We start from the raw sequence: 26,983 nt of genomic DNA on the forward strand, positions 1-26,983 counted from the left end.
GGTCTTGTCCGTCCATGATTCCAACTGGTCTTTTTCTTCTTCTCTTCCTCCTCCTCTTTCCTAGGGCTTGTCTACAGAGGGAAGTTTTATCAGTTATACTGGTGTAATTATACCACTATAGTTAACTGGTGTAGCTATACTGGTATAATCCCCCTTATTGCAGAATAAGTGTGCTCACCTGGGAAGTTATACAAGTATAGCAACATCATTTTCAATTCACACCTTAGCTTATACTGGCCTAACTTTCCTGTGCAGACAAGATCGGACGCTTTTCTTCTCACCCTACATCCACGCTAGGCACTGGTCCTAGAAAAGGTACTACTGGGGGAAAGACCTTAACCAAAAAAGTGGGTCTTGTGTTTGATCTGGTGAGCGCTCAACCTGTTCTCCTCTAGTGGTGTGCTCCATAGCCTGGTACCCCCTTTCAAGAATGCCTTGTCCTTCACAGCTGAGTCTCTGAAACGTCCTCGGTGCATCTGGGAGGGTTGCCAGTGGAGAGGTGTTCGCTGGGATAGCTAGGTGCTAACCCAGGAAGAGCCCTATAGTTGAGCAGGTACTTTGAGCTCAATTGGGAAAGGAACAGGAAGTGCACAAGCACCAGTGCAAGCAGCTAACGGTGGCCTTTGGTGCTTAAGACTTTGGCTGCAGGGTGTGGTATGAGCGGCTGCTTCTGCATGGCATTCACATGCAAGCCCAGACAGAGCGAGTTCCAGCACCGGCACCAGGAGAGGCAGGGATAACATGGGCTAGGAGAAAATTTCTCCGCTCACGGATAAACTACCATGCAGATAGGGCCCCTGTCTGTTATCCAGCCACAGCGGAATGCTTATCCCACCGAGCTAGTTAGCACAGCCAGCCACAGTCACTTCCACTCACGCCTGCTGTTGGCACAGCACCATTCCCTCGCTGGTGACGTCAGGCTTTTGACGTCTCAGCCTTGCAGTCCCACAGCACTCGTGACCAACACATCAGTTCAGTGCGCTGTTTCTGGCGGTCATAAAACCACTTGCCAAAAGCACTGGCCCACTCTAAATAAGACAAGTGAAAGTGCATCCTGCCTACGGGGGGAATCAGCAAGATTTTCCGTTCTTTTTACAGCGACAGCTCGCTATAATAATGAAAAAAGACTAGTAAAGCCATTTGTCATGGGGAATGTTTAGAGATACGGCATGCATGAAAACTGTTTAGTGTCCAAACACATCATCGGCCCGTCTCTGCAAGTCTTCATTCCAATCAAAACCAGGTTCCTCTTTCTTGTGACTATAAATGGTCTGTGCTGAGAGCAGGGCAGTTGTGAGGGAGGAGGGGGCTCTGCATTCACCTCCCAGGTGGATCCTGCCTGCCAGAGGAGGGTTCGCATGCGCAGGGCCATTCCCAAGGGACTGCTGCGCTTGGCTGTGGTGCCTAAGGCAGAATTCCCACTATTAGCCCTAGGTTTGTTACATGGCTGTTTTCAGTCCCAGCAGACGGGCACTTAGGCCCTGACACAGCAAAGCACTTTAGCAAGCAGGGGAACGTAGGCGTGTGAACCATCCCACTGACTTCGACAGAACTCCTCGCAGGCTTAAATGGAAGCCCAGGCTTTATGCGCGTTGTCCGAGGAGGACATGAGCTGCAAGTCCCTGTCCAGGCACCAGTCTGTTCTGGATGGGAATCTGAAGCCGCCAGTTTTCACCTCAGTCCATTTGCCCATTTAAAAACAAAGGGGACGGGGGGAGCGGGGAATGGGAGAGCAATACCCATGTGAGACCATTTTGGAATCCAGAGTGTTCTCCTCTCAAATTAATCCATCCATTTAAAAAGTGACTATTGCAAAGCACTGCCCTCCTTACCTCAGAGCCTTTTTGCACATGATACATCCCAGCCAGGCAGAAGGAACTGGCGAGCCAGATCGGTGAAAGAACAAATCAACCTGGACCTTTTTGCTCGAAACCTTGAGCAAACAGAACCCTTTCTCCAGTTTGCTACCCTTTAATCGGAGGGAGAGTGGCCATGTGGTTAGGGCACTGGCCTACCACACAGGAGAGTTGAGTTCACGTCCTGATCTGCAAAATGGGTATAATATTCCCCTCTCTTAGAAGCATGGTGAGGCTCTGTCCATTACGACTGTCACGCTGACTGGAGTGGCTCACAACTGTGAATTCCTGCCTCAGGGCACTGGCAGAAAGCAGAATAGATATCCCAAACTGGTGGTGTGTTCTACAATCAGATTTCACCAAGCCAGTGACAAATGTGAGTTCCTGGAGCTCTACACCAGTCTTACCATGGAGTCACAGACAGACCCTTAGGCTCTCCAGCCTAGCTTACCACCCAGACCAACTGGACTATGTGATAAAAAGTCACTTAAATCAAAAATCACATCACATCATGTTGCTCCCAGTTCCAAAAGACCAGCCACTTACCCCAGATCTGCTGGTACTCTAGATCCTAGACAATGCTGGTAGCCAATTCTTTAGTAAACTAACTAAAGGTTTATTAGCTAAGAAAAGGAAATGAGAGTTATTGAGGTTAAAGCAGGTAAAAATATATGCACAGGTAAGTCAGTTTGTAATGCCAAATGGTGGCAGATATGTAACAAACTGCCAGTTTCCTAAAAGTCTTTTCAGGATACCCATATTGTCCCTGGGGATCTCTACTTTGCATCAATACACTTCCCTGTCAGAGTCCAAACAGTTCAGAGATGAAGGATCTTTCCTTGAATCCATATTTATAGCTTCTTCTGACTGAAAACAAGCCGACAGTGTTTCTGCCCACATGGGCTTTGTGAGTGAGGAAAGCACTTTGAGTCTCTGACCTCCGGCCATCACACACAGTGGCCATTTGCTTTGAAATTAGCACTTTGTCTGATAAAGTCCTTCATTAGCATTCCGCAAGGCTTTCTTGATGGGTTATTTAGTTACAGGGGTATGTACAAGCTCGTAACAGGATACAGATAAGAGATAACAATGCAAGTAATGCCCCATTGGTGTTTACACTTCATAAAACTAAATACACTCTTCTACCTTCAGCAATCACTTTGATCTACACTAATACACAAGTGAATTGGCCTGGATACACTGCCAGCATGGCCTGGCCTGCCAGCATCACAACTACTGTCAAGTACTTTGAGATGCTTGGACAGAAGGTGCTTTAGGGTGAGATTTCAGATGCTCCTAAGTGAGTCAGGAGCACAAAACTCAAACTGACCAGCAACAAGACTTGTGCTCCTGGGCCATTTTAAAAAGCTTTGGAAAAATCTCACTCTTAGCAATGCAAAGTAAAGTAGTGAGAAAGCTCTCTGGGGATGCACCGTGCAAGATGCAGCGTCCCCCGAAAAGCACATCAGCATTTGGACCCAGCCTTAGCATATGATCAGTCACAGGGAAATGGGAGTGAACTTTAACATCACACACTTTTGTTTAGGACCCTGCTATAAAAAAAAAAATAACCAAACAATCCCTCTCCACCAACCCCAGCCCCACCCCAAACTAGACCCAATCTGTACCCTGACTGCAGAGAAACAGGTCTTCAGAAGCCCTATGCTTCCGATGCAAACTTGGCAAACTTGATCTACGGGAAGCAAAGCAAAGCCTCTCCCAGCCCTATGGGGAGCTGGGATCTGTGCTCACATCTCTCCCAGCTCGCTGGCAACACACTAACTGAATTCAAGGTCCCATCGAGCCCTTCCCAGTCCTGCCAGCTCCATGCAAGGGCCAAGGCCAGAGGGCGGATGGGCTCCCAGAGGAGGAAACTTTGGCAGATAGGTGGAGAGGGTGAGCAAAGCCTCCTGGAGAAACCATCCCAACCAGCTGAGTGCTCCTGGCTCAGGGGGCCCAAAGAGCAGAAGGTTGCAGCACAATGATATAGCCCATCCGTCCAGATGTGTTGGGGCTGACCCCCCCAGCCAGCCCAGCTGGTCCCGCTGCGCTTTCTTCTACCTTACACAGAAGCTAAGTCATGGCTTCCCCCTACCTGTCCCTGAGATCTGAACTGCGCTGGCTGCAGGCAGCTGCTCTCTACCAGCCCTGACACCAGGGCTGGATAAGGCTTCTGGCAGATGCAGGGGCCCCTCCCTCTCCCCAGCCTCCTGGCTTGCCCAGTGTGTCTCCTGCTCCCTTCTCCTGACTCCTCTCCCACTAGGAGTTTATCATCATCATCATCTCAGTAATTGGCATCAATGACCAGAACAATAAGAATACAGCACCATGCATCCCAGGCTCTTAGACATCTTTACAGTGATCGTTTGTGGCTCACACACCTTGGGTGAGGTAGGCAGGCGGTAACCATCTTACAGAAGAGGAAACTGAGGCACAAGATGTCATACAGCTAGTCTGCAGAAGAGCTGGGGAAAGAACCCAGGTGTCCTGCCTCTAAGTCCTATGCTTTAGCTGCAAGACCACCCTTCCCTGAGGTATTGCTTAACTCTGTAAAGCCCTTTGGAATCCAAGCGGTATTCAAAATGCTACCAAAAATAAAGGGCATTGCAATGCACGGGGTTTTACAACTCTCTAGGAGGAAGCACAGGCCGGTGGTTAGGACACTAGCCTGGGATTTGGATTCAATTCCTTGCTCTTGTGTGACCTTGGGCTTCGTTTCTGGGCCTCACTTCCCCACCCGTAAAATAGGGATAATATCTACTGCACAGAACTGTTGTGGGGTTAAATACGTTAAATTCTGAGCAAAGAAAACGTCTCTTTGTTGGTGTCCTTCACTGACAGATTTCACCCATTAGAGGTTTTAAGCAACAAACAATCTTCACTAAAGGACAGACTTTGTGGATTCTTGTCTAAAAGGTCCAGCCAACGGCAGCTTTCATGGAGCTGGCTCTGCAGCGTCGTCGTGTGACCCAGCGGGCACATCTATTTTTACCTCATCACGTTAGCATCTAGGGTGGGATTTGCCAGATCAGAGTTAAAAAAGGATCATGTAAATGAGAATTATAGCTTAAAAAGCCCACCCACGCTCCCACAAAGCAAACTGCTGCACTGCTGCATTGGGCTTAAGCAGAAGGAAACCGAACGAAAGGTTTTTTGGAAGAGTGACTGGGGCAAGAAGTTGCCGTGAATTATCCAAAATAGAGTGGCCATGACATGCAGTCTGGAGCGAGGGGTCCTTTTTAAGCCTGTGTGTGTGTGTACGTGTGTACGTGTGCGAACGCATGCATACAGCATGGCCACACTTCTCAGAGGGGCTCAGCACACGTAACCAGGGCCCGTGTTTCAAAAGAACTCTGCACCCGAAGTGTCACAATAGGGGCCACTGGGTGCAGAGAACTTTTGTAAATCTGGCCCCGTGTGTGTGTGTGTTTCACACATGCACCCATACACACACACACACACACACACACACACACACACACACACAGAGTACTGATGAGCACATCAGACTATCTGCAGCTATCTTCTACTGAGCCATAATCACAGGGATGTCTCACCATTTTACAAAAGGGCAAATAAAAATACTGCCCATAGCTTTTTGAGTACGAAGAGAGGGGCAAACCCTACAGAGGGGGTACAGCACCGCCTGCTGGAAAGTAGGGGCAAGTCACAAGCACCCCATTGCAAATGAATATTGGAAACTCTAGCATTTTGCTATACACTCCCGTCCTTCAAGGCAACCGCCTACATTTCAGCAAAAGGCAGACAGATAAGGGACAAAGCTCTGCGTAAAGAGAGGAACCAGCCATAGTAGGGACACCAGCCCACACGGATTTATTCCTGGCCCAAAAGCATATGTTTGTACCAGCGTATAACCCTTGGCCTGGCTACTGATTGAAAACAAATCCAATCAAACCCTTCTTGCTAGCTCTTGACTGGATATGGGCCATTAGCTACCAAATATGGGACACCCCTTCAAATACAAGCCAGGTGGTCACCCTCAGCTTTCAACCCAGGGCACTCCTGAGTATCTGATCCATTCTCTACTGGGGTGGGATCAAAGGGGCCATGTTCGGTGCTTGCAGGGAACAGACTCAGGTTTGTCCTTCTCTAAATTCTGCCACCCTTTCCCACGCCCTGTGGCTTTGTGAGGTACGTTAGCCTCACATCATGCTGTTGCCCCAGCATGCAGAACAGATGAGAAGAACCCTAGGCTTCTGCCCATACTACAGACGAAGAGGTGTAGAGGAAAAACCTCAGCCTGAAAATCCAGAGCAGGCTGCGAGGCAACGCATCCTGTTCTATGCAAGGCCAGAGAAGACGCAAAAGGGGCTTTTGCTTCAGGAGTACAGCTGACACCAGCATTAGATTGCCAATAGCTAAGTAAAACCTTCACCACCACTGCCCAGGAGAGAAAACTCTTCCAGAGGACCTCCAGCAGGGCACTGTCTGATTTCCCTAATGATGTTGGGAACAGTAATTCCCTCGTCTGCGTGCACATTTCTATGGTAGAGGTTTAGGAGCCTGCACATGTGTAAGACGAGATAATCAGAATGGCCCCTTCTAGCCTTAAAAAAAAATATCGATTCGTGTATAACTTAGGGTCTGATCCTGTACACACCATGGGCTTGTCTACACTCGGAAATTCATCAAAAGGGCTACTCTGGGCTAATCCGTTGGGTATAAATCCTGCAGTGGACATGCCTACAGAGCCATTTCAGTACATTTCAAAGTGCCCACAAGCCCTGGCTCCTGAGCAGGGCGCGCCCTGTCTGCAGGATTGGAAAGTACTCAGGATAGCGACTTGTCTTTTGGTCTGCAAAGTGCAACGTTCCTCCCTGTAAAATAGCAATAAAGTGTGTGTGTGTGCACACGCGCGTGTGAGCACAGCTACCCCTTGCTGGCCAGTGAGCGTGTGCAGGCCTGTGCATTTGAGGAGGCCAAAGGGGTTACAAGTTCTGGTTCAGACCTGAATCTCCGCCTCAAAGCCACTCCCCAATTGCCACCCCCTCTCCCCTCCTCCCACCCTCACCTCCCAGGGCTCACTCGCAGACAGGTTGGCTTTTCTGCATCAAGACTTCCACAAGGTCACCATCGGTCAGTGACGTTCAGTGTGGGCTTGACTACCACAGCAGCCTATTTACTCGGCATTGTGCTCCTGGGGGGACGTGGTTTGCCTGACTGCTTGCTGGAGCTGGGCTTTTGTTTGGTTTTGGGCTGTATGTTTGTGTTAAAAATACAAGGCTATTTCGAGCAGAAATGTTCTCTCTCTCTCTGTGTTTCTTCTGCTGCCCCCGTGCCGCCTCCGTCTCCTCTTTGGCTTGCGGAACTGTGTTTCCCTTGCTGGTGACCAGCTTTGCAGCGGTAAACAGAGGGAAGCGCTCTTCCTAGTAGACTCCCATTTTCCAAGGTGCTGCCTGGCAATGGGATATCAGCCCAGAGAGTTCTCTCAAAGGGACACAGTCCTGGTAAATATCCTATGTAGGGCGGTCTGCAGCTCCCAGCCCTGGGCTCTGACCAGTAGACCGCAATCCAGGGAACCCAAATGCAGCAGTCGAGATAAATCCAAGTACCCCAAGCCCTAGGGAAGTTTTGAGTCTAGATCCAAACTTTGCAGCGGAGATTCATTTCTAGCTCATACAAAAAGCTTCTGTCTCCCCTGATTGTTGTTAGTGTTTTTAATGCTAAGAAAATGGGTCCTTTGGTTGGTTGTTTTTTCTGCATTTGGATTCAAAATATTCCCCCGTAGGTTTTTGTAGCCCAAACATTGCAGTGTTGTGCGAGTGCATGAAAACAGAGCGTTCCCGCAGAGCCGGCAAGGCTTAGCAGTGCCCACTTTATTATTTAAATCATAACTGTCACACAGAGCACAAAACAGCCACCTCAGGAATCATAAGAACATGATAAAACCATAAGAATGGCCATCCTGGGTCAGACCAATGGTCCGGTTAGCCCAGTGTCCTGTCTTCCAACAGTGGCCAGTGCCAGGTGCTCCAGAGGGAATGAACAGAACAGGGCCATTATTGAGTGATCCATCCCATTGTCCAGTCCCAGCTCCTGGCAGTCAGAGGGACACCTGGAGTAAGGGGCTGCGGCCCTGACCATCTTGTCTAACAGCCGTGGATGGACCTATCTCATTCTTGTTTGAATCAGAGTTCCTCATTTGAGATCACTCAGTGAAAACATTTCAAAGCCACCTTGCCCACAATAAAAAAACCTGCAGTTGCTTGTGGGTCTGACTCCTCATCTGCAGTACTGAATATAAAACCCACACAGCTGCAGGAAGCCTCCGCAGGGTAACCCATTAGATGCCTGTCAGAATGGAAACTGGCACACAGTTATTTTCTGATTGTGTTGATGGTACCGAAGAGCTTGATGTTCAGGGACAACAATATATACAAAGGTTTCAGGGGAGCAGCCATGTCAGTCTGTATTCGTAAAAAGAAAAGGAGGGCTTGTGGCACCTTCTAGACTAACCAATTTATTTGAGCATAAGCTTTCGTCAGCTACAGCTCCACTGAATGCATCCGATGAAGTGGGCTGTAGCTGACGAAAGCTTATGCTCAAATAAATTGGTTAGTCTCTAAGGTGCCACAAGTACTCCTTTTCTTTTTGCGGATATATACAAAAAGACACCAACAGTTTCCCAGACCGGGACCCTCTGCCCATGGCTGGGACCAACCGTGTAAGACAAAGCAACTCCCCTTCTGACACCACATGTCGTAACTGCCAGACACCACCCCAGCCAGTGACTGAACACACCTGGCACCAACCTGTCTATTCCCTGTTCCCCACGGCCGCGCTCCTTTGCCGACTGTGCTGTGCAGTCACTTGCGAGCCCTCAGAGAGGAGGGGCTGGCCTGTGCTCTTCCCTGCTCTCTGAAGCAGCACATAATGACGCTCAGCTACTTCCCAGGGCCTACCCAGAGCTCTGGCCCCTAGGAGAACATCAGCGCCAGCCTAGGGACGGGCTCAGAACAAAAAATGGGCCAACCTTTTCCAAAAGCGACTCATCATTTTGGACACTCAGGTGGGGACTCCTAAAAAGGGTCTGATTCTCCCGAAGTGGCGAGCACCCGCCCCCGGAAGAGCAGGCATCCTCACATGGATCAAGCTAGGGGCCTGCAGACAGAGACAGCCAAAATTGTTAGAGATGTTGGCCTCACACGTTAACACTCCCACACTTAGGAGAAGTTCAGGTCCCCTCTCTAGTAAAAACAGCAAATGGAAAACCACCATAGGATCTTTCACATCATAATAATTATTCACATTATTAACAATAATAATCCACAGCTCTTACATAGCACTTTGTATCAGTAGATCACAAAAGGAGATCTTTATAAAGGGAAGTCAGTACCATTATCCCTATTTTAAAGATGGGGAAACTGAGGCAGGGAGCAGTGAATTGACTTGCCAAAAGTCACATATCAGGCCAGTGGAGAGCTGGGAATAAAACCCAGGTCTCCGAAATCCAGTGTTCTATCCAGGCCCCGGCCACACTGCCTCCTGCCTCGTCAGGCTACACATATGACAAGAATGAACATTTTATAAAAAGCTCAAAGAGCTCTGTTTGGAAACCCCCCCAAACCCTCATCTTCCTACCGATTGAGACACCTGGAGTCGTACATCACTGGCATCCAGCGGTGACATATTGGACTCCTGGGATTTCCTCTCTGAATTGGACTGGTTCTCATGGTATTTCTTGGATCTCACGGGCAGAGACAAGAAGTCCTTTCCCGTGATCTTCAGGTTTCCCATGTGGTGGCTATCCCCATTCTGCTCCTGGGGAGGACAAGAAACAGTCATTGCACAAATCATTCAGCTGAGGCTTCATGTGGTGATTGCGGGTTTACACCTAGAATCTGTAAGAAATTAACCTAGAGATCAGAAGCCACAATCGCACATTTATGATGGTGTCATGGAGGGTTAGGCATAGAAAGTTTTAGAACACAAGAACGGCCACACTGGGTCCATCTAGTCCAGTATCTAGCCAGCAATAGTCCATGTAGCCCAGTGTCCTGTCTTCTGATAGTGGCCAGTGCCAGGTGCCCCAGAAGGAATGAACAGAATAGGTAATCATCAAGTGATCCATCCCCTGTCACCCATTCTCAGCTTCTGGCAAACAGAGGTTAGGAACACCATCCCTGCCCATCCTGGCTAATAGCCATTGATGGACCTATCCTCCAGGAACTTACCTAGTTCTTTTTTGAACCCTGTTATATTCTTGGCCTTCACAACATCCCCTGGCAAGGAGTTCCACAGGTTGACTGTGCATTGGGTGAAGAAATACTTCCTTTTGTTTGTTTTAAAGCTGCTGCCTATTAATTTTATTTGGTGGCCCCTAGTTTGTGACTGATGCACCGTTTAGTAGAGGACAACATACATTACCGGAGAGGATGTATCATTCACAGGAAACAAAATTAGTCGAGCTTACACTAGCTTGTCAGAGTGTGTGCATGTATGTGTAAGTCCAGACCGGTAATTTATTATATTTACCAGGCACATAGATAACCATCCTGCAGGCCTGGCTGCAATCCCAGGACAACGTATTAAGATGTGACTGGAGGTAACCACCACGTTAGAGAGGTCTCCTAGTTGCCTTCTCTATTCCTGACAGTCAGCTCTCTATCTCTATAGCTGCTTTTCAAAGCCTGCTCAGGTCGGTCAATTCCCCTTCCCCAAAGGGGCCCGATTCCTTGCTGGAACAATACTGCAAAACATTTGAGTGCTGTCAACTAACAAACGGGAACTGGGACTTTCAAGGATATCACCCGTTTGTAGCGAAAGCACAAACCATCCTGCACAAACATCTTGGCATAAATCACTGATGCAGCCCGTGAGACAGAGACAGTATCTTCCTCTACACCACCTAGCACATGGACCGCGCTCAATAAGGATAATAAACAGGGTGCAAGGATTTCCTATCGGGGATTAAGGCTCAGGAAACTGAGGAGAACCCAGCAGCTTGGTCACATTTCAAACTACTCAGCGAGAGAAATTACCAGGTCAGGCAGACGCACGTGACTCAATCATTCTGAAGCAACTCCCCAGAAATTTGATTCAATCACTTTAATTCCATCCGTAGTGGGTGTAATTGTGATAGGAAAAAAACCATTTACCCTACAGATAGTAATAGGCATCTCTCTGATTTGCAAACACAAAGGGTCCTTAGAGCTCAACAAATGAATCAGCTACTGTAGGAGTAGAATCACTCCCTTTCCATCCACTTGCTTCCACACCTAGGGAGATATTCTTCCCTTTCATAATATACATACATCCTCCAGGAGCCCAGCACACTATTTCACTAGGAGGGTGGTGAAGCACGGGAATGGGTTACCTAGAGAGGTGGTGGAATCTCCATCCTTAGAGGTTTTTAAGGCCCGGCTTGACAAAGCCCTGGCTGGGATGATTTAGTTGGGGTTGGTCCGTCTTTGAGCAGGGGGTTGGACTCGATGACATCCTGAGGTCTCTTCCAACCCTGATCTTCTATGATTCTAAGTGACTTGCACAAGGTCACAGAGAAGGTCAGAGTCTGGAAGAGGAACCAGTTTCCTAGTCCAGTGTCCTGCTCACTGGATCACGTAACCTCCATTTCTGGAAATAAAGCTCCTCTCATTCCAACCCTCCATGCTTTAAAAGAAAAAATCCCTACTAATACCTCCGCCCCAATCACGGGCTCCTGCTCCTTACTTCCCTCCCCCAAAATGCATCCACCTTCCCTCCCTCTCCCTGTCTAACAAACAAACCATCCCGCACTGGCCTGTCTACTCTGACACGTGGTTATTTCTGCCTTGTGGCTGAGGCTGACAGGGGTGTGCCGGTGCAGGGCAGCGTGGAGGGGTTTGACGCTCAGTGCTTCCAGTCCTTGGGCTACACGGCACTGTGCTTTTCGCTTGAGCACAGCACCTGAATGCTCCAAGAACCATATTCAGCCTTAACACTTGCTAGTTCAGCTGGAACGTCAGCTGCAGTACGGAGCGCTTTTGCTGCCATCGTCCTCTAACATACATATCTTGACTTTAGCAAAGCTTTTGATATGGTCTCCCACAGGGGTAACTGAAATTTAAGGCCCGCGTTATACAGGAGATCAGACTAGATAATCTCTTTGGGCGTTGACATCTATGAATCTGTGAAAGTGATGGAGGGATTGACGCAGGAAAGGGCAAGAGAATTAGGCAATGGGGTGGAAAAGGGGCTGGAGAGATTGAAGAGATGAGACAGAGATGTGAGCTTTAATCCGATCACGCTTCCCCCACTGGGAGCTCAGAGCGGATGCCCCCCTCCTGGGCTATAATCACATTCCCATCAAGTGGGCTGAAGAGCGGAAGGGACAATGCAGCTGAAGAGGCTGCCAGGAAGAGACCAAAATACACTCTCTCCTCAAGGGCCACTTAAAGGAGAATGGGAGAACTCAGCCGCTGCCTGCTGACAGCTCCCGTTTACTCCAGCCTCCCAGCAAGAACTCTGGAAGCTCATAATCCTGCCTGAGGGCTCAGCTATTACACTGAAGCCAGCAGCAAGCCACACATCAGCGAGAGAATCCCCAAGGCCATGAGGTTACTCAGCACTAACTATCCCTCGGATGCTCATTCAGACGCCTCTCTGATCTCAGCGCCGCGGCCTGGGCGTCACCGCTCCTGAGTCAGAACAGCAGTCTGGATGCCGCACTGGGGGAGGCTGGCACCACTCGTGCCAGTCCAGCTCCAGAGCTGGATGTGTCCCGGTCAGTGGCTGGGTGAATTAAAGGGGCAGCTATCATGTCGGGGACTCGAGAGGTCTGGGGTCAGATTTACAAAGGTGTTTAGGTGCAGATGGACACAGGGGTGCTGGAACAGTTTTCATAGTGGGGGTGCTGAGAGCCATCGCACCCACTGTAAACCACTTCAAGCCAGGGGGTACGGTAGAACCCCCAGCTCCAGCACCCACGGATGGACTCGAGCAGAATTTACAAAAGCCCCATAGCAGGTTAGGTACCTGATTTCCACTGAAAGCCAGTGGGAGTTAGGCACTTGTGTAAAACTCCACTAGGCACCCATCTACATCTTTAGGCGCCTAAGTAGCTTTGGAAATCTGGTCTTTGCTTGCTAGGCCTACCTGACCCGTGACTCGCTCTGCAACCTTGGGTGAGCCACAGCCCCGCGCTATGCCTCAGTTTCCCCATCTATAAAGAGGAGGGGGTGATAATTCTGACACACCGGAGATCTATGGATGGAAAGGGCTATCTAGATGGTAATTACTACTGCAGATTACATTCAAAGCAAAGGAGACTGCTGCTGGCCTGGGAAATCTCCACAAGGCAAGGGAATGGCCTGACCCCGTGACAAAGGCAATAATTGCCAGCAGAATCCCAAGAAGAAAGGCAATGGCCTGGGGAAGGTTTCACAGGAAAATTAAATTTTTCCTGAAGATGGGAGGTTTCAGCGTCTCCCAGCTGGCTCAGACACGAGCCTAAGCACGAGAGAGAGACACAGCAGAGAAGAAACATGCCTGGACCCCACATTTCCTCTGGAGAAGCCACTGGCAGGAAAGCCTCAGTGCACTAACAGAGCAAAACCCTGTGGTAATGAGAAGGCTCCTGCCTTTGGCCTCTCATTCCACATTCACCTTGAAGACAGCCCTGTCCCAGAGTAAAACGGACTGAGATTGGCCACCGAGAGCTAATGGGGTCTAAAGTTAACTCTGGTCTTCTCCAGGAAGGATTGTTTTCCAAAAAGTGTAGCCATTGGTTTGTCAGATTTCAACTAGGTGCCTTTTTTAGCTCGACCAGCTGTTCCTCTCCTCCAGGCTCCCTAGAAACCCTCCTTGGTTAATCCCAGCGACTCTAGTGATATCTACTAATTGCATATGTCCCTGCAGATGAAGTCATCCAATAAACCATCACAGAGTCCTGCTGATATTTAATCTCCTAGGCCAGCCAATGTGAATTTGGTTGTCCCGCCTCCCTGCCTCCTCTCACAGACACCTCTGCTTACCTTTTCAGAGGGGAACTTCAAGAGGTCTAAACTGTCCATGCTGTTCCTTTGGATTCTCTTAGGCCTGGCTCCTGAAAAACAACAACACAGACTTTATGCAAGTGGCTGTCACCTGTTGTCGGTATTAATGTCATGCAGATAAAATTCAATCCACAGCAGACCCCAACTCCCGTTAACTGGAGTGATACAAAGTCAACAGGACAGGATGTTGCAGCCGGGTTGTCCTTGAGATTCAGAACATGTTTTGTTCCCTTTTGTTCGTTTGTTTTTTCAAACCACTATCGCAGTTCAGTTAGTAACAGCTAGAGTCACACGATGCCAACCTGGACACCATGCCAGCATAGTGCTACAAGCCTAGAATCTGAGCCAGGTGCTCTGTAGCAGTGTTGCCAACTGCAAACATTAAAAAAAAAAAAAATCAAAAGTTTCCCCCCCAAAATCATGAGATTGACTTAAAAAAACATGAGATTTAACCAAATAATATGTTTGGGGTTCTGTTTCTTTGCCATCTGGTTTTGAACCTTTGGGACATGCCTGGGTCACATCTTCAAGCTTCTGTCCACAACCATGAAGGCTAGAAATGTAAATGAAAGCTGATAGACTTACAAGCTAACATGACTCCAGGAGCTGGAGCATCAGGAAAATACACCACGTACTGCAAGATTGACAATAAAATCATGAGAGCTGGCAACACTGAAGAGAGTGTCTGAGTTTCCAGCAAATTCATTTTATTAAACAATTACATCAAGAATATAACGGATGAAAATGGATTTAGATTCTAACTGTAGAGTTCTAGATTTAGATTCTGACTCCCCAAACTCTCTCTCTCTCTCTCTCTCTCTAGCATACTTCCTCTTGCCTCTGCACTTCCAATTAGATACATGCAGCATCCCCCATTATGCCATAATCATCCTGGCTGGGAAAACTCCCCCAACCCTTCCGGCTCTCCCCTCTTCTCAGGAGTCTAGGTTTGGGTGGGAACCATGCAACATTCAGTGATTTCAGGTGGCAGAGATGCTAAATTTAGAGGTTTGGGACCAGTTTTACCTGGAAGTTTTCAGGCTTGGAAAACAAAAGCCATGCCAATTCCTGAGAATGGAAATGCCAGAGCTTTGATGGTTGTGACAGCAAATTCACCGAGAGCAAAACTATTCTGATTTCCCACAGCAATGCCCATTAATAATCTCAGATATCTGTATTACCATCATGCCCAGGTACCCGGATCAGGATTGAGGTGCAATTGCACTGGGGATTGCACAAAGCAGAGAGCAAGGTACATTCCCAGACTCAAAGAATTTACACTCCAGTTTAAGACAAAATGCAACTAATGCCTGTAATAGACAGGCTAAATGGCAGCAGGAGGGCTAGATAATTGTGGGGAAGCATAGCAGCATTACGCTTCTATAGGAAACAACAGCCCCAAGCTGAGTCCAGCTGCACTGCGAGCCTGTGTGTAACCAGGACCAGGGCTCACACTGGGACCCTCATGGTCTGCAAGTCTCAGCTATTCTAGGTGTGCCAAGCCTGAGCTTCCCTCTAGCTATTCTGGTAGGAGCTGGGCTGAACGTCTCTTGGGCACACTCAGTGCACGGTTTCCATATGATGAGAGGACAAAGTCCAGATAACTCCTGTTGTGACCAGCACTGTAATAAAATGTGGTCTAGTGTATGGTAATTTCATTTGACTAACCTATATCTAATTGCACCACCCCTAAACCCTGTCCTGTTGCCTAAAATACTTAGATTATTACAGTCCTAAAGCCCCAGTTCAGCAAGACACTGACACACATGTTTAAGTCCATCTCCATTCAGCAAAGCTTGGCAACACCTGCTTAGTTTTAAGCATGTGCTAAAGTCATATTAAAGTCAACAGGAATTCAACTCATGCTTAAAATTGAGCACAGACTGATGGACTTTGCTGAATTGGAACAGTTTGTGGAATTGGGACCTAAATAGAAATTAAATTTCTCTAGAGAAAAGGATTTTTTGGTTAGGCTTCAAAGCAAAGAGTAACCACCGAGGCAACCACCATGTCCCTCCAACAGGGAAATCTGTCACCTTGCCACAGCTGCAAAGGCAAGGCCAGTTTCTCAGCTGGCGCTCGCTCAGCAAAACAGGACTGTCCCGGAAGTCAGGCAGTTGGCCAGGGTTCAGCCACAGAGCTCGCCCAGCTTTTGGGCAGATGGGAAGAAGGGCCTCTGTTACTCTGAGCAACTCAGGTAGGGCTAATTGGCTTTTGCAGTGTTTGCTTCCATCCCTGCCTACTTTTGCTGAGAGACTTTGCAGTGCCTCAGTATCTGAAAGCATTAATCACCAGTCGCAGCATTTGCACTCAGAACATGAACAGGGACCAAGTAAATACATGCTCGGGTCAAATTCTCATTGGCGTGAACTGACAGCTCCACTGACACCAAGGGCATTGACCAATCTATACCATCAGAGAGTTTGGCCCACTGTCTACATAGCCCCTGTCATCTAGTCATTTTAAAGCATTTTGCAAACACAGCCCAAGCCCCTCCTTGCTCCCTGCCCCAGGACATCACTGTCCCTTGGAGCCTAGACAGAGCCCAGAGCTGAACCAAAGGTCACACAGCAAGGGCCTGGCAGACCCAGGAATGCTCACTCCCAGCTCTGACCACCAAGCCACACTCTCTGCCTTCTCACAAGTCATCTTCGGGCGCTGACAGAACAGAGGGGAGAGGCAGTACCACCCAGGCTCCCCCGCCCCAAATCGAAGTGTGCTCCTCCCATCCCAGTTCCAAGAGTTACCTTCCAGGAACCCCCCATTAAAAACAAAAGGCATTTTTCGGACAACATTCATTTCAGAATAATCTTTCTTCTGCATCTGCTGTGAAGGTTGCTCCCTGATATCCAGGAGTGCTTTGCACCCTCTAGGTATCAGCGAGACTCCGAGAGAATCTGGACAGGACTATTATTTCTGCTCCTAGAGATACTCTCTCTGGGTGCATCTGTATAAACAGGGAGTCCATATGTGAGTTGGGAAATAGAAGGCTGGTGTGGGGGAGGGGCGGTGGTGTTAAGAACCACTCAATAAAGGTGCCCACAAATCTCCACAGCTACCTGAAAGCTGCTCAAGGCACTGAACTTTCCTTGAAGTAAGCTACAGCCTCCTCCATTATGTGCAGCGAGGGGTTTGGAACCAAGATCATTATAAACATTTAAAGCAGTTTCCGCATTTTGTTCTTGCTGAAGCAATGCCTCTGAGAGGTGAAGTCCAGTGCTCTAAAGCAAGCGTGCATCACGGTGAAAACAAAGAGCAGTGTGTCTTATAAGATAAATAGAAATAATTCCTAACAGCCTAAAGAGTCGTTAATTATACACCACATCCTCCGTGCTTGAGTGTATTTGCAATAGCATTAAACCCTTGCAGATAGAACCATTAATCTTTGATCTGACAAACGTACCTTTCCTTTGTTACTTTAATATATGTATTCAGCGGAGACCTTCCCAGTAATTGGGGCGTAACACAACAATTTGTTTTTTCAGTTGTGGCAGTGTGTTCTTCCTTTATTGCCACTAGGATTTCAAATTCATCTGAGGGAGAAGTTAAGAGTTAACAAATACAGCTTCCAAACAGACAGGCAGACTCTGTATCTATTTACCTGGGAGAGAAATTAAAATCAGTTATGGGGCCAAATTCTGAACTCAGTTATGACAAGTTTGCCACACTTCCATTGAGTAATACCTTACTCTGCAAGCAGCCCCATTCACACTACTCAGTGTGAGTAAAGGTCTCAGAAGCTGGCCCTAAATTTGGAGTAACTCCATGGAGCTCATTGGAGTTTCTCCACATTACTCAGGGGTGCAACCAAGACCAGATTGTGGTGCCTTTAATCTTTGTATCACCCTCAGCCTCAAGAATAGCAGAGAGACTTCCATACTCACCTAACCACTGGGAAAATGTGAATCCAGCTAATTTTCTATTACGGACCAGGGCATCATTTCAAATGGCTCCAAAGTAACTTCAGGGTGCACTCAGTCCCGTCCCCACAACCTCCACCAGATTATTTTTCCCCAGAGATATTTGTAACAGCCTAATATTCAGCAAGAAAATGACACTCTCTTACTCTCTCTTTCCTCCACTGATCAGCAGCAGCAGCCCTGGATGCAAAAAATTGAGCAACTGAAAACCTGTGTCTGTTACTCTGTAGTTTTTTTTCTTCTCCCCTGTATTTATTGGCATGTTTACGAAGCCCATTGCAGACTAACGGAAAACCTCAGGGGCATTTCTAAATGCTCTCTCTGTCTTTACAGTTTGCAGAGGTCTTTAATCTAGCAAGTTGAAACCTTTTTGTGAACATCAGCTGAGCAACCTGACTGACTGTATTCATGGCTTTTTTTTTTTTTGAGAATCTGGGTTTGGGGTTTTTTTTTTGGTTTGTTTTTTTTTTGATACTCAAGGTCATGGGTTGTTTTTTTTTAAAATATTTTTTAAAAATATATCCGCCTTATGAGCTAAATAGCTCGATTAACCAATCAGAATCTCTCTGGCTTGACAATTTGGGCCACGTTAAATGTTTTTCACATTTTGTTTTTTTCATTTTATAAAACCAGGTAAGTCCACCACCACCTGATCTTAAAGCAGGCAGACATGAGGGCCTTCATAAAATGATAAGCACAGAGAGACATTCTCTCTATGCACATATTTGAGCTATACGCATAAATACACCCCCTCTCTTTTAAACCACCTCATATCTACAAACACCCCTGTTCTTACCTCTTTGCCTCTCTCTCCCTCCCACAGTCAGCCCCCCATATCTACCTATATTGAACACCCATGCCGACCTCTCTCTCATACACACATTCTGTATTTCCCTATATTTATACATTACTCTTCACAGCCCCCACCACCTTAGGGAGAGTTAAAAGCTCTCCTGTTTCCTGGAGTGACTGAATTATGGCAAGTAGGTTCCAGCTTCGCAGGCCCTGGATTCAGTTGTTTACCAGAACTGACTGAACTGGAAAATCCTGCCTTTTTCCTCTCCAGTGTCCAGGGCAGGCTTTGGGAATGGCTCCCCTCATCGGATAGCAGGAACTTCACTGCTCAGCATCTGGCCTGTCGGCCTCTTGGTGACTTTGCATGAGGCCGTGAAGGAGAAGGGGTCTGACCCACGTCTGCAGTGCAGGAATCCAATGTGACACACTGGAACGCACGCTTCTGCTAGATACTCTCCAGTCTCGTTGAAGTGACATTAACAGGTCAGAATCATGGTACGTCTTTATCTATTGACGGTAGAAGCCAGAGGAGCTGTTTAACAACAAACGCACGCTTGCCCTGCTCCAGCACCTTCTGCACACGACTATGAAAGCACTTTGTGAAGGTGGATATTGGCCCCATAAGATAGCTGGGAAAGTGAGACCTAGGGAGGTTCAGTGACTCACCCAAGATAATGCAGGTAATGATGGGCATTGGCAGATCTGGGTGGGTGGAACCCAGGATGGGAGTAGTTCAAGCTGCTGCAACTCATCCCTCTGGTACTTCGAGATGCCGCGGCACTTCATGCTGTTGCTATTTGCCCTTCGCTGGCCACAACTAACAACCTTCACACAAGCCTTTCAAAGCGTGTTCTGTTTGTGTTTGAAAGGGGCAATATATTTATATGCATACGTGGGACATTGACGGACATGTATTTTATGGAAAGCTTTCTAATTTTGTAAAACATTAGGTCTAAACTGAATGACCACATCTGGGGTTTTAATTTGCCACTCATTGACGTTGAACGGGATTTCCAGTGGTGGGTTTTCTGCAGTGAAATACTCTAAATGTGGAGACGGACTTTAGAAGAAGACACTTGGAAAAGATAAATTATTTGATTTTAAAAGGCTTTTTATTGCATTTGTGTCCAACCAAAAAAGAGAGAGGCCCCAGTTCTGTAAATATTTACACATGAGTAACTTTACGCATGTTGTGAGCCACTCTGCACATGTGGGCAGGTCTGCCTGGTTCGCTAAGATTAACTTTACTCCTGGGAGTACTCACATGCATAAATTGGGACCATTACGAGAGACCCACTTTGCTCGGAATTTGACTCTCAAACAAGATTGCAAGCGTTTTATTCTCTGCTCATCTTCCAGGAAACATATTGATTCAAATACTTCCCTGTGGAGAATGGGATTTAATAGAACGTGTGTGTGATTAAGGAAGCACACATGACATACAAGGAAATACTGACAGTATCATGAACGGCTCAAGATTTGCTGTATTTTTGCATACTCCAGATATTCAGAGACGTCCTGAAGAGGGGATTTTTCAGTCTGGATTAAGTTCCTGTTATAGTTCAGGTTGGAGGAGGCTCAAGGCTAGGATTCACATTCAGTGAGTTCCGAGTTGTCTCGTAAGATTTCAGCTCCAATGGTCCAGTTGTACTATTTATTTGTACAACTACTGTGGGCAGCCTATATAGGGGTAGGCACTGTGCATACACACAGCGAGAGAGTCCCAGTTTTACACTCCAAATAGACAAGAGAGAGGGGAAGTCACTTGTCCAGGATCACACAGCGGGTCGGTGTCAGAGCCAGGAATAGAACACTGGTGCCCCAGTTCCCCACCCCAACGCCCTGTCTGCTGTACCCTGTTGCTGACGCTACAGCAATTGATTTCACCAGAGTTTCACCATCATAGGTCGCAGCTGAACCACACACAAGGAACAGGCCCCAGCTCTTGGCTTTCAGTGTGTCCTAGAAACAAAACTAAAAGGGTCAGTTTGGATCAAGGGACCAAACTCCAACCACATGTGAGCTGTGGATGCAGAGGGGAAAGGGGGAAGAGCAGAATATGTGAGGTTCTCTGCTAGCATGGAACACGGAAGCGTTCTACAGCCCTGACCCAACAACCTAATCTGTGCAGCCGGGGATCTGTGATGTGTTCCACCCAGAATAGGACGTACAGATCCATACATGTCAATCAGTCTGCAGGGCCAGGGACTCTGATTTTATCAGCAAGAGAGAGAGCCCCAAATCAGAACCCCAAATCTGAACACTAAGGTTGGATCCAAAACCCTGGATCAAGCCTGCCACTGCAGTTTTGGGTTGGGGTAACAGTCAAAGCCAGAAGTTACCCATTCTCCAGGCCAGATGCCAATAAAGTCCAAGGTGGCAGGCAAATCCTGAGGTCACATCTCACAAGATCACCACCAAAGAGGCTGGACATCAGTAAGGATTCAGCCTCCAATGTGAATGGCAGCTCCTTAGCCCATCTGTATACATGGTACAGCCATACCAATGGTACAGCCAATGCAGCCATTTCAGGTTAGCAGTTTCGTTGGCCCAGCCATATTGCTGGTGGAGTAACATTACAACTGTGACCAGGTAAGGTTCCCTCATTCCACCTACCCCTACAGATGGAGACTGGCGTTTATCTGGTGCTTGCTGTAGGATCCTGAACAACAGGTGGAGAATGGGGAGAAAGCACACACCTGTAGGGGGCTGTGGCTCTGCACAGAGAAGGCCTTCTTCCATCTCATCAGCGCTCAGTGACAGAGGGAAGCATTTATGGGCACACCGAAAGCTGTGCTGGCAAATTCCACTGGTAACGTGCCATGGACACTCTTTACTCTGGCAAAAAGGCCAGCCAAACAGGAAGCACCCTTTAACTACCCCCTTCAGTGCCAAGGTTTCATCCCACTGCTTCTCAATCCAAAGAGTGTCCCTTTTTCATTATAAGGCTTGCTTAGCATGTAGGTCATGCACATGCCATGCTTTCCACCCTGGGCAAGAGGCTATGGAGTGAGACATTGGGTTTATACCACAGTGCGGCACGAAGGATGTGTGATTTGGGTCTTCAATTGAAACGTTCAGCTGAGGTCGCACCTGCCCTGTTTCTATGGGAAGGTCAAGATTCTTCCCAAGATGCTTTTCATGAAAATGAGGCACAACCCCTGGGTCCACCTTGCCAGTGCTGCAACCATTGTGCAGCCGTGTCAGCTGGTTGCTGCCGCAACGGCCATTGAACATCCCGGCAGCACTGCAGGTCACCCCGAGCCACGGCTGCGCTGGTTCAAAGCGCTCTCTCAAGCGTGCAATATATGGAAGGCAAGAAAAAGAGGAACACATTATAAAGACGACAAGAACGAGGCACTCTGCTTCCTGGTGGAAACAAACCCCACCGCCATCCTCTCCCGCTCTTCCCTTTCTACAGCGCCATTTAATTACAACGAGCTGGGGAGGCGGCCTGCTGGAGGGAAGGGGTCAGCACTGACTCGGAAGGAAAGAGCAATAACCAGCACTGCTTCCCGTGGCACCGGCCTTTCCCAGGGACGTCTCCCAGCAGCCGGGCCCGGACTTGCTTGGCTTGCGAGACTGGAGTCACCGGTGATGCGCGGTTGCAGTGGTAGTAGCTCAATACAAAATAAGACGCGAAACGACCAGGAGGGGAAACCTCTCTTCACCACCACCCGTTAACAGGGACTTTCCTAACCGTGGCGATGAGACACCCCACCTGTAACCCAGCCGCACCCGGAGTTGCTGTGCCCCCCGCGAGGTGAGCGGCGGCTGGGACTGCAGGGCCAGTACCGGACTGGCACCTCGGAGATGTAAGGCTTTGATAAGATCCCGCAGAACGCGTGTAGTGGTGACGCGGGGAGCTGTTTAAGGAGCTCTCCGTGAGATGATATGTGCTTTGGTGACTCCTAGGCTCCCCCACCCTCGGGGAGCTGCCTACTCCATCCCGGTGAAAGACAAATCAAAGCCCCTTCTAGAAAAGTAACGAGCAGCAGTTCTATTTGTGGGACAGGGACATGCCAGGCCCCTGTGGGAAGGCTGCACCAGATGAAACCTGACAGCAAAACTCCAGAGAAATCCAGTCTCTAAAGGCTACAGGGCTAGGATGTTCTTTTACCCTCCCTCTCTCTGGCTCACGTGGCTGGCTCAGTGGCTTGATCCAGTGTCACCCTGAGCACAAGAGCTGCCCTACAGCGTCTCCACAGATGAAAACAAAACACGACAGCTGTTGGCTTTGGCCCTCGGCACCCTTCAACGCTCACTCTTTCAGGAGCCATTTCTCTCTCCCTTGGGGCCCGATCCAAAGCCCGATGAGGTTAATTGAAAGACTAAAAGGGGTAAAAGGGATTCAAGGCTTGGGGTTCATGATCTGTGGGTGAGATCATGAACCCCAAGTTTTTGAAAAACCACACACAAAACAGGCCCTGTAAAAGTAGTCTCGGCTTCGAGGGGTCAGAAGTGCACGCTGAGACGTGGTCTAGTGATTGGCATGCACGCAGCGCGGCTCTGATCTCTTCTACTGACACCTAACCAGGGAAATCTGTGTCAAGCTAATACTCCATCATTACAGCAACCTCTTCAAAGCGGGTGGGGGCGAGCACAGCGGTGGGTGGGGGCGGGAGCCTGCAGCAGGAGCAGCAGCTCAGTTAGGGCTTTAATTAGTCTTCAAACACATAATGAGTTCGGCTGCTGTAAATCCACTTGACCTCTCATATTAACAACACACCTCCCCGTGGCTGACAAAGGCTGGCACTTGCTTTCTCAAGCACTGCTGCCGTGAGATAGCACTACACAAATATGGTTATTTACATGACCGGGTGCTGACAGGCCTCACAACACAGAAACCGAACTGCTGGCCAAGGCCACTAAACCCCTGTCTCTTGAAGGGATGGCTAAAGTACCTCTAACCATGGGATCGTGACTTTGGGGATTTCCCCGTTTGACGTGGTAATGGCTGCAAGGGTTGGGGGAGGAGAGGAATCCTGGGATCTCCTGGCACTTCAGCGGCTGAGTTTGCGGGGAGAAGGTGCAGTGAGAGAGTGGCGGCTCAGTGGCTTCAGGCAGAACATGACTGGCTCTGGTTAAACCATCTGCAGAGGGGACAGTGCTGGACTGAGCCTCCGAAGGGTTCCGTGCCTGGTGCTAGCAAATATGCCTTGAGTAACCTTCGGTCAATCTCTCTGGGCCTCAGTTCCCAGCCTGTCTAGTGAGGATGATCAATATTCTCTTTCTCCTCCCACCTTTTTTGGACTGTGAGCACTTCAGGGAAGGGACTGTCGCTCCCTCTGGGTCTGTGCAGTGCCCAGCACAAAGGGGCCCCGATCTCCAGCGTGGTCTCTGTCTGCTACAGGAAATAAATCATGAGTGTGCTGGAGCCCACGATGTTCAGAGAACCCAGCAAAAGTTGACTCCCCAAAGCCAGCTGCTGGACTTGGCGTACACAGAGTTACAAACACGAGTACTGGATATTTTCCCTACCCAGGCAGAAAAGACATTTCAGGGTGCGTGTACCAGTGTTTGGGGGCTGCACTAGGCTAGGAAAAATACAGCTCAAAATCCAGTGGATAAGGAAGTAGTGACAAGAAGTATGAAATCAGCCCATGGATAAGGGCCAGGATCAAATCTGGCTGCTTCCCAAGTCTAGTTGGACTCTCCTCAAATGTTGAATTCCAGGACTCTGCATTCTGGGCCCTTTCCTCAACATACCAAAAGCAACTAACCGGCTGGGAACATCAAGTATCTGGCCAGTTTCTGCTGGGAAGACAGGCTTCCAATGTGTTTGTGCTGCCTAGCTCTGAAGAGCTGTATTCACTGACATAAAGAACAGCACACAGCTAAGTCAATATCAGATCCTGAAGGTTACCCGAAAACTCCCCACGACAACAGCTTTGAGGGGTTTCCCCCCCATGACAAAACTGTTCCTTTACGATAAACAGAATAAATATACAGCCACAAAAATCGCACTTCTCAACCGAGCAGCTTCTCAGCGGCTTGATTTGGCAGGAGATGCACCACAATGTTGTCACCCTAGTTCTACACCCTCCAGCAGCCTGTCTGACAGCTGGACAACTGGCTCAGAATAGCATTAATAATATTTCACAAGTACATGGCCACTGGGAGCCCATCAGAGCTCAGCAGCTTGTGCGCTCCGGGAAGCCAGCCACCTCCGTGATGGGGGGAGTTGGGAAATACTGGACAGGGCAAACCCTGCCTTTCCACACTGCTGTGAGATCTTTAATGTCCACATGGGACAGGCGGGAATTGAGATGGGAAAGCCTCCTCTGAGCCAGTGAGATCACAGACACATCATCCCCTGGTGGAAAGCACATCTGATCTGCACAGAAGCCAAAGAATGAGGCTCTTCAGAAAAGCCACTGGCCTCAGGTATGAAATGATTCCATTTCTAATGGACTCAGGTGTTCGTTAAGGATCCGGTTTCTCTTTCCTTGCGGATAAGCCACCAAGAGAGACTTTCCTACAGAACTGCCCTACAACCCCCCGGCTGCCCTATCATGCATGGCTTTTCCATCGAGGTTTTCAAGGAAGCAGTTCAAGAAGGAGCAAATACTCTTTTGGGAGGCTGCACGTCTTTAGTGGTCAGAGCAAGGCACTGGGAACCAGGGTGCGCAGGTGGGCAGGGGTCACAGCGGCACAGTGGCGGGCTAGAGGGACTCTGTGCATTGGGCTAGAGGGACTCTGTGCTCTGACTCATGTGCATTTGGGTAAAGCCCTGTGCCTCTGTTTCCCCATCTGTAAAGCGGAGACATCTGGCTCCCAGACAGGGCTGCGGGAGGCAGTGGAGGCTTGTTGGCAAAGCACTCTGAAACTCGAGGGAATTCGTGAACCAGAACAGCCCAACCGCAAAACCTAGGCTGGGGGGTTTGGTTCCAGAAACAGGACTCCAGCCAAGCCCCTAACAATTTTGCATGGCCAAAAATAGAGTCAGGATGGAGTCCAAGCCTGGAACGGTAGGGGAATCAGGAGCTGGATCCGAGTCCATCTGGAACCCTAAAAGCGTCCAAGAGACTCGCCTCTGGACTGGGCCAGGGGCCTGGATGTAGCAGTGCTCCAGGATCCTGCCTGACAGAGAGGATTGTTAGGCCCATGGTGAGTGGCCCCACAGGGTGGGGGTGGGAGGGTTTGCTTTGGTTGATCAAGAGAGAGCCCAGGGGCCATTCAAGGAGCAGCAGTGCTGGACTCAGGGGAAGAGACCCTTAGCTCTCATCTGAAATGGGGGGCATCCTCTTTGGGGCTCCCCAGGATAGCAGGGAGACAGTAAGGTAACCTCGGGGCCCTGGGAGGAACAGGCAGCCCCTGGGCCTGCTGCAGGAGAGCTTAGAGCTTCTTACACTGCCATGATCAGCTTGTGGAAATAAACAATAGACCAAAAAGGAGCTGAGACTCAGCTAAGCAGAGACCTGCTGTAATGAACACGGGCACGCGGGCGGGGCGGACGGACCGACCTTCTGAGGCAGCTAAACAAGCACAGCGGAGGCAGCTGTGTCCTCCAGACGGATGCAGGGAGGGCACAGCAAACAGCGGCTGGCTCAGGCCTCTCATAGTCCCTGCAGTTCCTCATCCAATGCCCACAACACCAGTCCCTGAAAAGAGGCCCCGACCCATACTCCTGGTGCTGGCGTCTCACATGCACTGCCGTGTGTTAGTAACACAGGCCTCTTATTAACCGGGCACTGTCTGGCCAAGGATCAGAGCTGCTTTCTTCACAAAGACGTCAACCTGATGAGAAGGAATCAGCTGCTAATGGGGTGGCATGCGAGAGAGAGCTCAATAACCGAACAGGGCTGCTGTTGGTCTCCGAGGATCCACCTTGAAGCATAGAATCATCGTAGAGTCATATGCATCCGATGAAGTGAGCTGTAGCTCACGAAAGCTTATGCTCAAATAAATTGGTTAGTCTCTAAGGTGCCATAAGTACTCCTTTTCTTTTTGCGGATACAGACTAATGCGGCTGCTACTCTGAAATAGAGTCATAGAATATCAGGGTTGGAAGGGACCTCAGGAGGTCATCTAGTCCGACCCCCTGCTCAAAGCAGGACTAATCCCCAGTTTTTGCCCTAGATCCTAAATGGCCCCCTCAAGGATTGAACTCACAACCCTGGGTTTAGCAGGCCAATGCTCACACCACTGAGCTATCCCTCCCCCTGCATCCCATACTAGTGCATGATGGGAGGTGGGTGGCGGTGTCAGACTGCGGGCTCCCCCCCCGGGGCGGGGGGGTCATCAGTGCTACCCACCCCGGGGAACTCCCACTCGCTGTGCCAAGCAAGTTACAGCTGTCCTGAGGGCCAGCCCTTCTGCTCACATAATCCAGTGTAGCTAGCACTGAAGTCAATGGAATCATAACAATTAACACCATCTGAGGATCTGGCCTTACTCTGTTCACTGAGATGATAAA

At 48.9% G+C, this 26,983-nt stretch overlaps 1 protein-coding gene across 1 annotated transcript in view; it reads right to left on the reverse strand.

Annotated features, from left to right (window-relative positions):
- GPSM1 (G protein signaling modulator 1) overlaps positions 1 to 26,983 on the reverse strand; it is a 143,619-nt gene that overhangs the window by 32,253 nt on the left and 84,383 nt on the right. The window contains exons 10-11 of the mRNA XM_077835894.1: positions 13,829 to 13,899; positions 9,459 to 9,638 (exon numbers count right to left, since the gene is read on the reverse strand). Coding sequence (XP_077692020.1) covers positions 9,459 to 9,638; positions 13,829 to 13,899 — 251 coding nt within the window. The remainder of the gene's footprint in view (positions 1 to 9,458; positions 9,639 to 13,828; positions 13,900 to 26,983) is intronic.

The sequence above is a fragment of the Eretmochelys imbricata genome, chromosome 16 (assembly GCF_965152235.1).
Source record: "Eretmochelys imbricata isolate rEreImb1 chromosome 16, rEreImb1.hap1, whole genome shotgun sequence".
Taxonomy (NCBI): Eukaryota; Metazoa; Chordata; order Testudines; family Cheloniidae; genus Eretmochelys; species Eretmochelys imbricata.